Raw genomic sequence first — 13,313 nt, 5'->3', positions numbered from 1 at the left:
TTTTTTCTTGCTAAAGCACTGTATAAGGAAATCATGTTTGTGTTGGTTAAAAATTATTGGTCAGAATTTCCTGTGAGTGAAGCATGAAGATCCCATTCTGTATGTGATGTATTAGGAGCTTTGTGTTTCTTTGCTCTTCCTTTACTTTCTCCTGTGAAATAGTGTGTGTGAAAGCCAAAATGTACGTAGGCACTTAAACTGCCTTGAATTAAAATTATTTTAGCCACAACAACAACAGCCCTGAAACATTTGTGGGTTATCTAATGCTAATTTCCTAATATCTTGCTGTTTTTAAATAGTGTTAATATTTTCTTTACTACAGTTTGCAACTGTGTCGCGCTCTCAGTGAAGACAAAAGCCATGACAGCCTCACTTTCAGAGGTGAGTTGTGTTCGTTTGTTTTCCTTTATCTTTGAAATTAAAATTCCAGGTTTTTTTAAATTCTTGCTTTAGGAAATATTTGAAATGTGAAGGAGAAGTTTTGATGTGCTCTGCAGTGGCTGTGCTCGTGGAAAGCACTATTTACTGAGCCAACTGCATGCTGCAATTGCAGATTGGAAGCGTGGAATTCTAACATTTCTTGTACATCAAAATTATAGCAACGCTGCAGTTGTTTTTTTTTAAAGAACGCTCCCTTACGAGCTGACCGCAGCTGTTTTTGCAGCCATTTGGCATTGCAAGATTTTTCTCAGATGTAATACCTGTGCTTAATATTTCAGTATAATGTAAGCTTTTGTAAAAATCGTTTCCTTCAGTTGTGGCAGACTTTTGTAATAATTAAAGTCCTTCTGAGGCATTTCATTCCTGTTAAGTTTTCTCTTCCTGAAAGATAAATAGTTTTTGATGGCATACGTGATATAAGAAAATATTCTGAAATAAAACCCAATGCCCATGTGAATTATAAGCTAAAGGTGTCTGTTTAAGTCAACAGCAAAGATTCAAGTCGTTATGCTCACTGAAAACTGCAGTTTTTCATCCTGTTTTACTGTTATTCAGTAAACTCATGAGAATAGATAGTCTTTGACTTTCTCCTTTGTGAAGCTGTAGGCATTGATGGTCAACTCCAGTCTTGTCAGAATCAGTAAAATAATCCCTCTCTTATGAAGAGCTGTGTCCCTCTTTACATGTCAAGTGTCTGAAGTCTACAGCAATATCATACACATCCCTGGCTTTAGAATGTAGGCCAAGAGGTACCTAGTTTGTGCTTCAATAATGTGCTTTCTTTTGACAGATATCCAGCAGGCTTTGTATGAGCTTTCATCTCATGTTGTGAGAGGAAACTTAAAGCATGAACAAGCTTCTGGTGTTCTTGCTGATATTATAGTAAGTTTATATTTGTATTGATTTGCTTACTGAAGTTTTAGTCTGTTATGAAATCTGAATGAAGATTAAGATGGATGGTATTCAAGAAGATAGTTTTTCATGTCTGAAAACTTGTCAAATCCTTTTTCTTCATTTCTGTCACTTGAAATACATACGGGTTGTCAGCATTTCTGTTTTTCCGGCTTTTGTGGTGAGTAGTTATGTTCACGTTAGCATAAATTACAAATTAGGTAATTTAAGGCTATGTGGAGACTAAAGTTTTTTGTAAATGCTAGAAATAGGTTTAACTGCTTATGCAGCATGCCAGTAATGCCACCTACCTTTTTTTTATTTATATATTTGTGTATCAGCAAGCTTGCTTACTGTTCTACAGCTGAGATGGCCAGGTCCCATGATCACCTTAGAAACAGTGTTCCTGTTTGATGCTGCAGTGTTTGTGTATATTGAGATATGTGCATGGTGTATGGAATAGGTACATTAGGTGCATTTCATCTGCGTGCACAGGCATGCATAATGAAAATGTCATAATTGTAAAGATCCTCTCCTAAATCTAGAGTGCAAACCCTTTAATCTTTTGTGTATGACACGTTTATTGTAGAAGGTACTGGAAGTTGCAGGATGGAAAAACAGGTTTTCTAGAAAAGCTTTAGAGCTGCATGATTTTTTTTTTTAATTATAAACTCTCACTTATCTGCAACTCTCTTGCTTTAAAACTTGCCGTGATTGCTATTCATTTGAGACTTTGACATGGGCAAATATGCCTAAGAGCTCATTCTCCCTGTTATTCCTGGACAAATGCAGGTGTGTGATAGGGAGAATACCAAGTACTCATGGGTAACTTAAGAAAAACACACACAGAATTGGTGCTGGTTTGATGGCAGGTTTAATGCTGCGAGTCAGTCACCCCATCTTGGATATCAAGTGGGAAGCTGTTCAAAGGTAGGATGTTCCTTTAGGGCAGCTGTTAGCTGGCATTGCTGTTTTCTGAAAATACTTAATTGGCTGCTGGGGTGTAAGTTCTGCAGTTGTAACGTGTGCAGGATGACGTGTATGAAAGTGTGTGTATGCACACTGTTATTAGTAGCAAATAATCCTACATTAATGTAGTATCAATTATTTTACAGTCTTGAAATCTTAAATGCCCAAATTACATTCTCACTGTTTATTGTTACTGTGCATATTACTATGCTGTACACAATTACAGAGGCATGTGCAGTGAATTGTGTGTGGTTCTTTAAGAAAATTGTTGTGAGTTTTTGTAAAGACTGAACTTTTTTTGTTTGATATTCCAGACTGAGAGAATCACTGGGGTGGGGGGCGGGGGGAGGGAAAGCATATATTTTTCTTTCTTAATGTGCACACGCCTGTATTCTTCCCCTCCTTTCTCCCACATGGTTCATAAGCAAAGACAGAACTTATTTCTAGAAATCAGTTGCTATGCACACACAGAAATGAAAGAAATTGATTAGTGGTAGAAGATCCCTTTCAGATTTTAAATGTCTAATATGTATGTAGATTTGTCTGTCAGGGAATTCTTTCAGATGTTTCCCAAATATTCTTACTGGGTCTTTTGGTGCATCTTCTCTGCAATCAGTAATTATTTGCTATTTATGTATTGTTGAATGGGCCACTTCATTTAACAACGCATTATTAATCTGAATGTTTTGATCAAATATTCTTTTATGCAGTAGAGCAAGGATTTTCAGTGTACATGTTGTAAATTCTGTATTTACTACGTGTTCTTCTTTTTCCTCATTAGGAGTTTCGTGAGGACATGCCTTCCATCTTAGCTGATGCATTCTGCATATTAGGTAAGCTGTAAGCTTCCTTTCCACGCTGTGACAGATTTGAAGAAATACATGTTTTGTACTTTTAGTTATTCATTTCTGCAGGATTTCTTACTTGATCTGCAAAGCATGACTTAAAATTACAAAATGTGTTCATTCTTGTTCAGTGCTTCTGTACCTAAGTGCTTAACGTCTTTTTATTCTGCTTTGTTCAGTTATAGTTTCTAGATATCTTTACCTACTAAGGGGAGTGGAAATGGCTCTGCCAAGAGAAGTTAGGGGCGGTGGCTCGTAAGAGAGCTGGGTGCCAGTTAGTGCAGCCAGTGACAATGAATTGCATTCCTGCTGTGCCATCTTCTGTTCTCACAACGGGCTCTGTAAAGACTCTTACCTCTGCTGTCACTGTTAGTTAATGATGACAACTTAGATTTTAGAGATGTGTACTTCTTACTCTGTTAGTAACTTCTGGATTTTTGTGTTGAATTTTGTTGATCCAAAGCTGTTTCTGTCATTAGTAGAATTTTAATATCCTTTTTTCAGATCACACTTTAACATCTTGCTCTGTGCTCCTTTGTACTTCTCAACAGATCTTGATGAATTCTGTTGCCAGTCTGTTCATCACAGATGTGGCTTCAGCCAATGCTGAGCCTGGCTGTGCACAATCAGTTATGTTTTAGTAGGTAGCTTGAATTCTGCAACTTGTCATTGATACAGTTTGGTTATTTCATTCCTAATATTTCTGTCTACTTGTATCATCATTTTCTTTGCAATAATTAGATTTTTATAATGCAGTGCTACATTGTCACCTTTTACTTTTAAGCTGAGCTAGAGAACTTGAATGGGTCACTCCTTAAACTACTTAAATGACTGAAATTAATATGTGTGCTTGCTTCCCTAGCTGAAATTATGTAGCCAAATGCCATGTAGCTACAAGTAGCAGAGAGGTAGTATGAGTGGGAGCTATGCTTCAAACTGCAGAGACAAAATGAAATTCAATGTAACTGCTTGCTTATTTTTTGACTGAGTTTAAGGCTTTTTTCCCCCCTCTCTGAGCTGTATCTGTTACTATTAGGATTGCTTTCTTTATTTCCCCCCTCTTCCCCCCCGCAAGTAACATTCCATCGTACTGGGTTTTCCACTCCTTTTTTTCCATCTGTTCTAGATGAGCATTCTTCCTTGGTGATTGTTTTATGGCCTCTCCTCACAGGAATGAATTTCTGAATTGTATCCAGTCATTGACAAGAAAGAGAGAACTGAAATACAGAATTATAGCTAGTAAAAGACTGGTGACTGGGCAGTGAGCAGCAGTTACTCTGAAGTCCAAGCAAAGGAATCTAGAACATTATGATGTTAAGGCTAGGATCACCCAGTTTTCTTCAGCAATTTGTATTTCTGTTCTTTCCATCTTATTGATTCTTAATGCTTGCTATAAACGTTGTTCTAAGAGAAAATGGAAGTAATCATTGTTATGGTGTTCCTCTGGCTTCTTTTCTATCTTTTCACGTGATTTGTGGGTCTTTGAGCTTTGTTAAAATATTTCATGGGCATCAAAGTGAACTAAAAGGTAGCAGGAAGTTAGCAAGGTACAAACGAGATACTTTGCATTGTGTTGTTGTTTGCACTTATCAGAATAATAATTAAGGAAGAAAGTATTTAAATTCTTTGAGTATGGCAGGCAAGTTTCCACAAGTAATGATTGCTTCTTCTTCCCCATTCTCATCTTCCTTTGTTCTAGATATTGAAACAAGTTGCTTAGAAGAAAAAACTAAAAGGGATTGTTTTACTCAGCTGGTGTTATCATGCTTGGTAAGTTGCATTTAGAAATTGTTTTAGTAAATGTGTATGCCAGAATCTAAGAAGATGATTTGCAGATTTTTAAAGGTCTGTGGTTATGATGGGTGAATTCTTTCCTTTTTTTTTTTTTTTTTTTTATTTAAGAAAAGTGTCCTGATTAAAAGTTGAATGGCCCAACCTATGTCACACTTTTATTTTCCTGTTTTTAGAAAATACTGCATGTAGTTTTAATGTTGTAGCAGTGCGAACCCACAGTGTAATTTAGTTCAAGAGCACAAGGAAAGTTGCTTGTATACCAATAGTTCATTTACTTTCCCATTGTTTTTAATGAAGAGCAAAACGTTTGTTGGAATCCAAACAACCTTGTCGTGCAGCAAGGCTGCTGCATTATTGTTCAGTGAGGGGTTTTTGGATGGAGGAAGAATATAACATAGGAATGATGAAGTAAGAACTTAAAGTACGAGAAGTGCTATCAGAAATAAGCATTGGTTTTTCAGGAAAGAGGGAAAATACAAGTAATTCTGATCCAGAGTTGTGCCCTGCATTCTGAATGGAGACTCTTAAGTTCCTCAAGGCATCTATGTTTTGTTTGGTTTTTTTCTCCCTTCTTTTTTTTCTTTAATGAGAATTTTAAAAATCCTTAAAACAAGCAATACTGGAAGAAGGCTGGTAACCACATCTTTTAATTAGACCAGCTGATTAAGTAGGATGTGTTGTTACCATTTCTTATGCCTGTATTTTTTAACTACTTTAGCTAATCTAATACGTGATGCTTTCTGAGTACCTTTACCTCTTGCATCATGGTGAGATGGTATAGTTGTCCCTTGAGTTCTTCTAAGGAGTTTTGAGCGAGCTGAACATTTTCCCCTTCAGTTAAACAGAAACTTTGCTTCTGAAGTTTGTGTTGCAGGACTTCTTTGTGCATCCAACTCTTGCCTTTTGAAGTGGCATTCCTAATGATGTAGAATAAGCTTAACTCATAAGAAAAATCATCATATGAAATAAAGGCTTTTCTTATGGATGGTGGGGAGTGGGCATAAGCTTTACAAATGTGTGGTTCTTGTAATAACATCCCTGGATGCTAAGCAATGTATAGTAACCAGCAATTAAGCTCTGCAGCTTGTTATTCAAGGTGTTCTTGTACCTGACTTCTACCCTTCTGAAGTTCCAGTTTGGGTGAAGTAGTTTCCAGGTTTTGTTCTAAAGGCATTGTTACAAAACTAGTATGAAGGTATGTGATGTGCACGTGTCTCGGTCTTCACAGCTGACGAATCTGATGTGTGTCTTTGTTTTCCTTTAGTATCTTGTATCTGACACTGTCCTAAAGGAGCGTTTAGATCCAGAAACACTGGAATCATTAGGACTGATCAAGCAGTCTCAACAGTTCAACCAGAAATCTGTTAAAATAAAGACAAAACTATTGTAAGTTGTGGACAAGGGTTGGGTTTTTTCTTTCTTTGTGTTTTTTTGGAAGGTGAGGTGAGAAAGAGCAGTGGTATTTGATTTGGTAACAGTGTTTTCTAAGAAAGTTCGTTTTAATAAAATACTCAGTTTTCTTTTAGGACAAATGTTTTGCTGTGCTTTTAGGAAATCACTGATGATGATAGAACCTCGTTAGCCCTCTTGCGTTTCTCAAGAATGTGGAAACTGAAGGCTGTTCTAATTTGACCTATTGCTGTGATGTTTTCTGTATGTGCAGATTAAATACTTTCATTTTATTTGTCACAAATGTTAATTTGCAAAATAAGAGCAAATTTTTGTTGCTGTATCTGTTAAGCATAGGCATTCAGTGTTTCCATAAATGCTGTTATGCTAGTCCTAGCAACATAGTATATATTTTTGTGTATGTGTATTTTTCTGCATCCAATATGTCAGTGTCTGTGTCAAAGAGCTCTTAAAGCTGCAACAAGTCCCAGTGAGCAGCATGCTAAGGTGATAGGTAGCTCTGGGACTGTCGTGCGTAGGATGCAAGAACAGGATTCATTGTCAGTACAAACATCATCTTGCTTTTAAATGACCTTAATTTCAAACAAAAGGAGAGCTGGATGTATTTGGAGACTGCTTGCTCCCTTGAAGGTTTTTGTTTGACTGCATTCTCCAATTTTTCCAATAGCTGATAAAACTTATTTACTGAATTTATTCAAAATTAGCAATTTGTATGGGGAACTTAATATTTATAAGATCATGAATAAACTTTACTGTGAATGTGTTAATAACATTTGATTTCTCTTTGCAGCTACAAGCAACAGAAATTCAATTTATTACGAGAGGAGAATGAAGGTTATGCAAAGCTGATTGCAGAACTGGGGCAAGACCTATCTGGCAACATCACTAGTGATTTAATCCTTGAAAATATCAAATCTTTAATAGGTAAGGGATTTGTTGGAGGAATAAGGTCATTGATTTTCTTAAATGGTCTTACAACAGTGGAGGGTGACTTCAGGCAGCTGTTTGAGGTCATCTGGGGATCAAATGGTCTGTTGCAGGCACTCTGTGTTAACAACACGTGTTGTTAGGTTGCCTCTGACTGAATTATGACATTTGGAAGTTCCTGTTTCTTTGGGAAAACTGAGTTTTGCGAATGTTGTGTGGTTGCAATTAATTTAAATACTCCATTTTCAGTATGTTCCACACATACCTTCTGTGGCTTTGTTTCAGCACACACTCAGAAGTAACATCTTCTGAGGATGTCCCAGTTGTCTTTCAGCAGGCGGATTAGAAAGTAGCAGTGTTTCTTGCTGTTTTACTGAATACAGTGCATGAATATTCTAGTTTTGGAGAAGTTGAAGAAGTGGTTCTTCATGAAGGAGCAAACGTTACTCCTGTGTGTAATTCAGTTTGTGGTTTCTTTTTTTCCTCCGTATTTCTTTGCTGATTCGTGGCAACAGTAGAACTATGAAGTGTAAAGTATAGGGAATTATAGGCATTTCCTACTTGAAATACATTTTAAGCTTTCTTTTTGTAATGTATGTATTTGCATTGTTGCTTGTTTTATTCAGTGACGTTGCAGTCGCTTTCCAAAAGCTGTGCTAATATTTTATATTCTGCCATCTTTCACAGAGTTTTGCTTGAAACTGCCAAATCCCATTAGTAATACTCCTATTGGAAGAGAGCTGGAGAAGATGGCTTTTTTTTTTTGTCTGCTGGGATTTCCAATATTGCAGATAGACTTCCTGTAAAATGTCATTTTTCCTGACATACCAGGTCCTAATACAGTGGAAATAGCTTTTGGGGAAAGAAAAACTAATTAGATATCTGCATAGTTGGATGTGCCTGGATTAAATTTTCTCACGAAACAAAGATGAAAGCAGTCTAAATGTAGACTGCAGTACTTTATTTTGTGGTGTGACTCCTGCAGTTTTGGTGATACACAGATAAATTTTCAGCATTGGCATAGGATGATCTGTGTCCTTGTTCCTGCTCCCTTCAAATAAATGAACTGTTCACCCTTATGCTAGCAGTAATACTGAATTGCTGTGACAGTGCAACTAGATGGGTCAGGATCTAGCTGCAGTCCAACTATCACTTTTTGGGAATGTAAAATAACATCCTGTTCACATGGCTCATCTGTGCAGCTGCATGAATGAGCCCCAACACAGGGAAAAGGAGGAAAGAAGCACAGTGGGTTTAGTGATGTTTGTTTTGTGTTTATCAAAATGGTTCCCTTAAGATGGCATTTCATACTTCTTGTGTAGTTTGGATTGAAAGTCCTGTTGACTTGTCTTTGCCTAATTCAATATTAGATGCGAGTTTACACAGTCAGTGTAGCTACAGGTAATCTAGATTGTTCTGCTGTATGTAATTCTTTTCTGTTAAAATTCAGGTTTGATGTAACTTGGAAAAACAAATGTGTTTGTGGGTTAATAGCAGAATATAAATGAGAAGTAGCAATAGTAAACTTCTCTGTTCTTTTCCTGCAGGATGTTTTAACCTTGATCCTAACAGAGTTTTGGATATTATCCTAGAAGTCTATGAGTGCAGGCCTGAGTATGATGATTTCTTTGTACCACTGATAGAGTCTTACATGTACATGTGTGAACCTCAAACTCTATGCCATATCCTTGGGTTCAAATTCAAATTTTATCAGGTAATGTATTTGCATTCTTAATTACTGTTTCTGGTGGTTGATTCTACTCAGTGCTGAACCTCAGTCAGTGATAAGACTTTTGCTGTTCTTTTTAAAAAAAAAAAAAACAACAACATAGAAATTAATCTGTTGTAACATTCCAGTTTTAAAAGCAACAACTTCATGACTTGAGTGGAATTCTCTGATGTATTTTAGAGCAGAATGCTGTCAGCTGGCTGTCTTTGAAAATCAACAGTCTTGATTGTGATGCTTTCATTTTAACTTACATAGTTATAGAAGCACTGTTCTTTGTAAGACAGAAACATGTTTGTAAGGGAATTCTGGATGATACTTGAGAAAGTCATAGAATCAGTGAGTTTGGGAAAGACCTCTGTGATCATCTTGTCCAACTGTCAGTCCACCTCCACCATGCTCACTAAACCATGTCCATAAGTGCCACATCCATGCTTTTCTTGAACACTTCCAAGGACAGTGACAATCACTTCCCAGGGCAGCCAGTTCCAATACCTGACCACTCTTTTCAGAGAATATTCAAATATTTTTTTCAATGTGAGGAATTGCATACAAGCACCTTAAGGTGTGTATGTAGCTGAATCTTGTCATTTCTGAACATTTCTGGTTGTGTGCTGCAGTTAATTCTAGTAATATGGCAATATGCCTTCGGAGTTGAATCACTTAAATAACATGATAGCAAGGAGAACTGTGTTAATGTACCTTTAAGTACTTTCACTTCTTTCCTGACTTTTAATTTGCCATCTTGTCTTTAGGATCCCAGTGGTGAGACACCTTCCTCCCTGTACAGAGTTGCTGCTGTCCTGTTGCAACATAATCTCATAGATTTGGAAGATCTTTATGTTCATGTAAGTGCTGAAGTCACAGTGCTACTTGGTCAGACGAGAAAAGAAAAAAATAGTTTTTGAAAAAAGGCCAGATGTTTTATTCTGTTCTTAAAGCTTAAACCTCATAATATGCCTTCTGACATCTGTCTGTGTGCACTTACTGTCTTTTAAATTTCTCAGTGCTTTCTAATGATGCATATTCACTCAAGCACACGCTGAAGTCTGAAAACTGCTTCCTTTGAGTGTACTGTCCTCTAGATTTATTTACCTCCTGCCTGTGCAGGGGATGAGTTAAGTGATAGGAAGTGGGCTTTAAATGTCCTGAGTAATTTCCCCTAAGAGCTAGACTCTTGGAGTGTTGTACTTCTCTAAGCTTGGTTTTTGGAAAAAAAAGTGATAGAATGATCAACAGCTTACTTATTATTTTAATACTAGCTTAAAAAAAAAAAAAAAAACAAGTTAGATATCCCTGGATAGGTATGTAACTTCACATACAGGAGTTCTGAATTGTTAGCTTGCCAGAGCAAAATGAAGTTGTGTACTGTGATTGAATGTGAGAGACATGTTCTCGAGGCTGGCACTCCATCATCCACCCAGCATACTGATGTGACAGATGGTAAACAGAATGTTACAGTTATCAAAATATTTTTACATTATGCACCAGATTTTAATTTCACAATATCTGTATCTCAAGACCCTTAAATCTTCCACTGAAATCAAGGAAGTGAGATCTAATTAAAGCTATGGGAATCTTGGAATGTAGTTGTGCTGTTGATTTGTGTGGCAGTTAATGGCATTAGTAGCAATCTGACTGTTTCTTCATTCATGCTTCTTTTTGGCTAAAACTGTGTCAGGTGAAGCAGGAGTGGGAGTGGGTATCTCAGATAATCAGTGTGGAGGGAGGAATGCATGATGATTGTTTTGGTTTATTAAGAAATGTTAATAAAGTCACAAGGTGAATGCTTAGGTTGAGAATTAAGAACTTGCCCAGTCTTGGCTCAGACCTGAATAGGTATGCATGCCTTTGTGGCAGTCTCACAGCTGGAATGCCCCCTTCATTTATTTGCACTGCTTGCCTTTTCTTGTGTTGATTCTTGACCTCATTTGCTATCTGCTTCCATTTCAAAGTTCTCTGGCAGGCTGCATGTTTTACCTTTGACTGAATGTTTGACGTGCCATTTTCTGCCTCTCTTTTTCAAACAGGCTTAATTTTACTTAGGGGAGTTCCCTGAAATTGTCTAACACACGTGCTGCTTAGAACACAACACTTACATTGTGCACCTTCTGTACAGCAGTTGTTGGGCTTCTGTTTCTCATTAAGAATATCCTTGTTCCCTCCATCCCTCAGTAAGATCTGCTTTTTGCTCACAAATCATGTATATAATAGATATTGAACCCAAAAGATGTCATTTACTTCTTGGCTTTCCTCACAAGGTATTTCTTCGTGAACTTTAGTAGATTGTGTTTTAAACATCTTAATTTTCCTATTGGGATTCTTTCTTCCCCCGAACTTGTAAGAAATGGAAGAGTTCTCATATCTTTTCTTTGTTGATGATTGTCTGAATTCTACTATTGGTTTATTAGAAGAGAGAACAGTTAAAAAAAATCAAATTAAAAAAAAAAAATTCCCATGTTTAAAACAAGTAGAAGATTACTTTGCCAGAGGGCCTAACTCTGCAGTAAGTTACGATTGATCATTTGCACTTAAAATTTTGAGCCTGGTTTTTAGGAATGAAATCTGTGTGGATTTGAAGTGTGTCCCTCTCGAGCAGACCTTTTCCATTCTGTCACAGCTTGAACTTCTAATTCTTGCATGTAGAATTATCTTCCTCACTCAATCAAGTACGAGATGATGCTCAGGCTTTACTGTATCAGGTTTCTTAATGTAACACCTCTTTAAGGAGCAGATGTTATACCTGCTTAATCCAAATTGCTGGTGAATAGGAAATGCTGTCAAGCATTAAGTGATTCTATAAAATGAAGGGCCATTGAACTGTATATATGCTATAAAAAAAACTGTATGTTATTTTTTTAGTGGTGAAATACAGTTTTCTTTACATGACCATTCTCTTTGTTTTAAGGCATTTAATGTGATTATCAATCATATGCTCAGTTGTCACAAAGCATCTACTACTGAATGTTGAACTATGCTGGTAAGGAGTAGAAGGTGAACAGTATATTCTTAATCTGTTCTTGATTTCAGAAGTTTGTTAATAGTATAATTTCTGTTGGGGCTATGATAACAAGGAGGATAGTCTTCCAAGAGGTAAGTTTGTGATTAGTGTCAAAGAAAAACACAGGTTCTGCCTGGTGCTCAGTTGGTGAATATCAGGAAGGAATAAATCAGTTATTTCTGAAAATGAATAATGTTTTTCTTTTTTCTTAGCTTCTTCCAGGGGATAATGCCATCATTGAAGAACACAAGCGAGAGATAGTGGAAGCTAAGCAGATTGTGAGAAAGCTCACCATGGTTGTCTTATCCTCTGAGAAAACTGAGGAAAAGGAGAAGGAAAAAGAAAAAGAGGAGGAGAAAACCGAGAAGGTTTGTGTGTGTGTGTGTGTGTGTGTGTGTGTGTGTGTGTGTGTGTGTGTGTGTGTGTGTGTTTAGTCTTCAAGAAAACAACTGTAAGCTGAGTGTAGGCATTGACTATGAAAATATTTTTGTATTTGAGAAAATATTGAACAAAAAGGTTGTATATTTTAAGTCAAAACTGTCCTCTTTGCCTTAAGATCTGTATCTTGGTGCAATTGTGTGCTTTATATTTAAGATGCTACTATGTCAAGTCTTGTTAATGTGCCCTAGGTCTAACTTGCTTAAGTGTATTCAAGCTTTGTAGTTTAAAAAGTTCTCAAGGTACTTTTTTTCCCCCCTTCATTTCAGTGTTTTCAGCGCTACTCATGTCTTATTTAAATAAAATGCACAAGAAAAGGTCAATTGCTGACTATTTGCATCATGTAGTTGTACTGGAAAGGAGAGAGAAATCCATGAGTGCTGACATCTGCTTTTCATTTTCTTTATCCCTCTGATTCATGATATCCAGCTGTTTTGTCTACTTATTCCTACTTGTACAGAATCAAGATAGGATAGAACATCTCTGATCTTTCTTTCTCTTTTTCTTGACAAACTTGAAAAACTTAATTTCATTCTCATCCCTTAAGCAGCTGATGTGGTCACTGCTCTCTGGCTCCCAACTGCAGTTGTAATCTGCTGCTTGAACTGATTCCTTTCACTAGTTTCAAGTTTTTTAGCTCTGTGCCACACAGCTTTTTATTATACCAAATCATTTTGGTCTATCTATTCTATGGTTAGTTGAGCTAGGTATCCTCTCAGTGTCCTCTGCAGCACACATCACAATATTGTGATGGAAGGATAAACTCCTGGCATAAGGAGCATACGTATTTAAAGTGATATCGGATTAAGAGTGTTTTTTATGGCTAAGATTTAAATTTAAGCACTGGGCAATGTTCTGCTGGAAGCTGCAG

The 13,313-nt window shown here is 36.8% G+C and overlaps 1 protein-coding gene across 6 annotated transcripts in view; it reads left to right on the top strand.

Moving 5' to 3' along the window:
- Window positions 1–13,313, top strand: part of THOC2 (THO complex subunit 2) — a 51,616-nt gene that overhangs the window by 5,202 nt on the left and 33,101 nt on the right. For all 6 annotated transcript variants that reach the window (XR_008204297.1, XR_008204296.1, XR_008204298.1 and 3 more), the window contains exons 2-10: window positions 323–381; window positions 1,232–1,323; window positions 3,083–3,134; window positions 4,846–4,916; window positions 6,205–6,326; window positions 7,141–7,274; window positions 8,825–8,991; window positions 9,759–9,851; window positions 12,217–12,372. Coding sequence is in view for 3 of the 6 variants with exons in the window: in XM_052673688.1 (XP_052529648.1) it covers window positions 323–381; window positions 1,232–1,323; window positions 3,083–3,134; window positions 4,846–4,916; window positions 6,205–6,326; window positions 7,141–7,274; window positions 8,825–8,991; window positions 9,759–9,851; window positions 12,217–12,372 (946 nt within the window). In the remaining 3 variants the exon portion in view is untranslated. The remainder of the gene's footprint in view (window positions 1–322; window positions 382–1,231; window positions 1,324–3,082; window positions 3,135–4,845; window positions 4,917–6,204; window positions 6,327–7,140; window positions 7,275–8,824; window positions 8,992–9,758; window positions 9,852–12,216; window positions 12,373–13,313) is intronic.

This window comes from Tympanuchus pallidicinctus, unplaced genomic scaffold (assembly GCF_026119805.1).
Source record: "Tympanuchus pallidicinctus isolate F22 unplaced genomic scaffold, pur_lepc_1.0 scaffold13, whole genome shotgun sequence".
NCBI classification, from domain to species: Eukaryota; Metazoa; Chordata; class Aves; order Galliformes; family Phasianidae; genus Tympanuchus; species Tympanuchus pallidicinctus.
The sequence above is the reverse complement of the archived record's forward strand: the minus strand, read 5'-3'. Positions and strand labels throughout refer to the sequence as shown.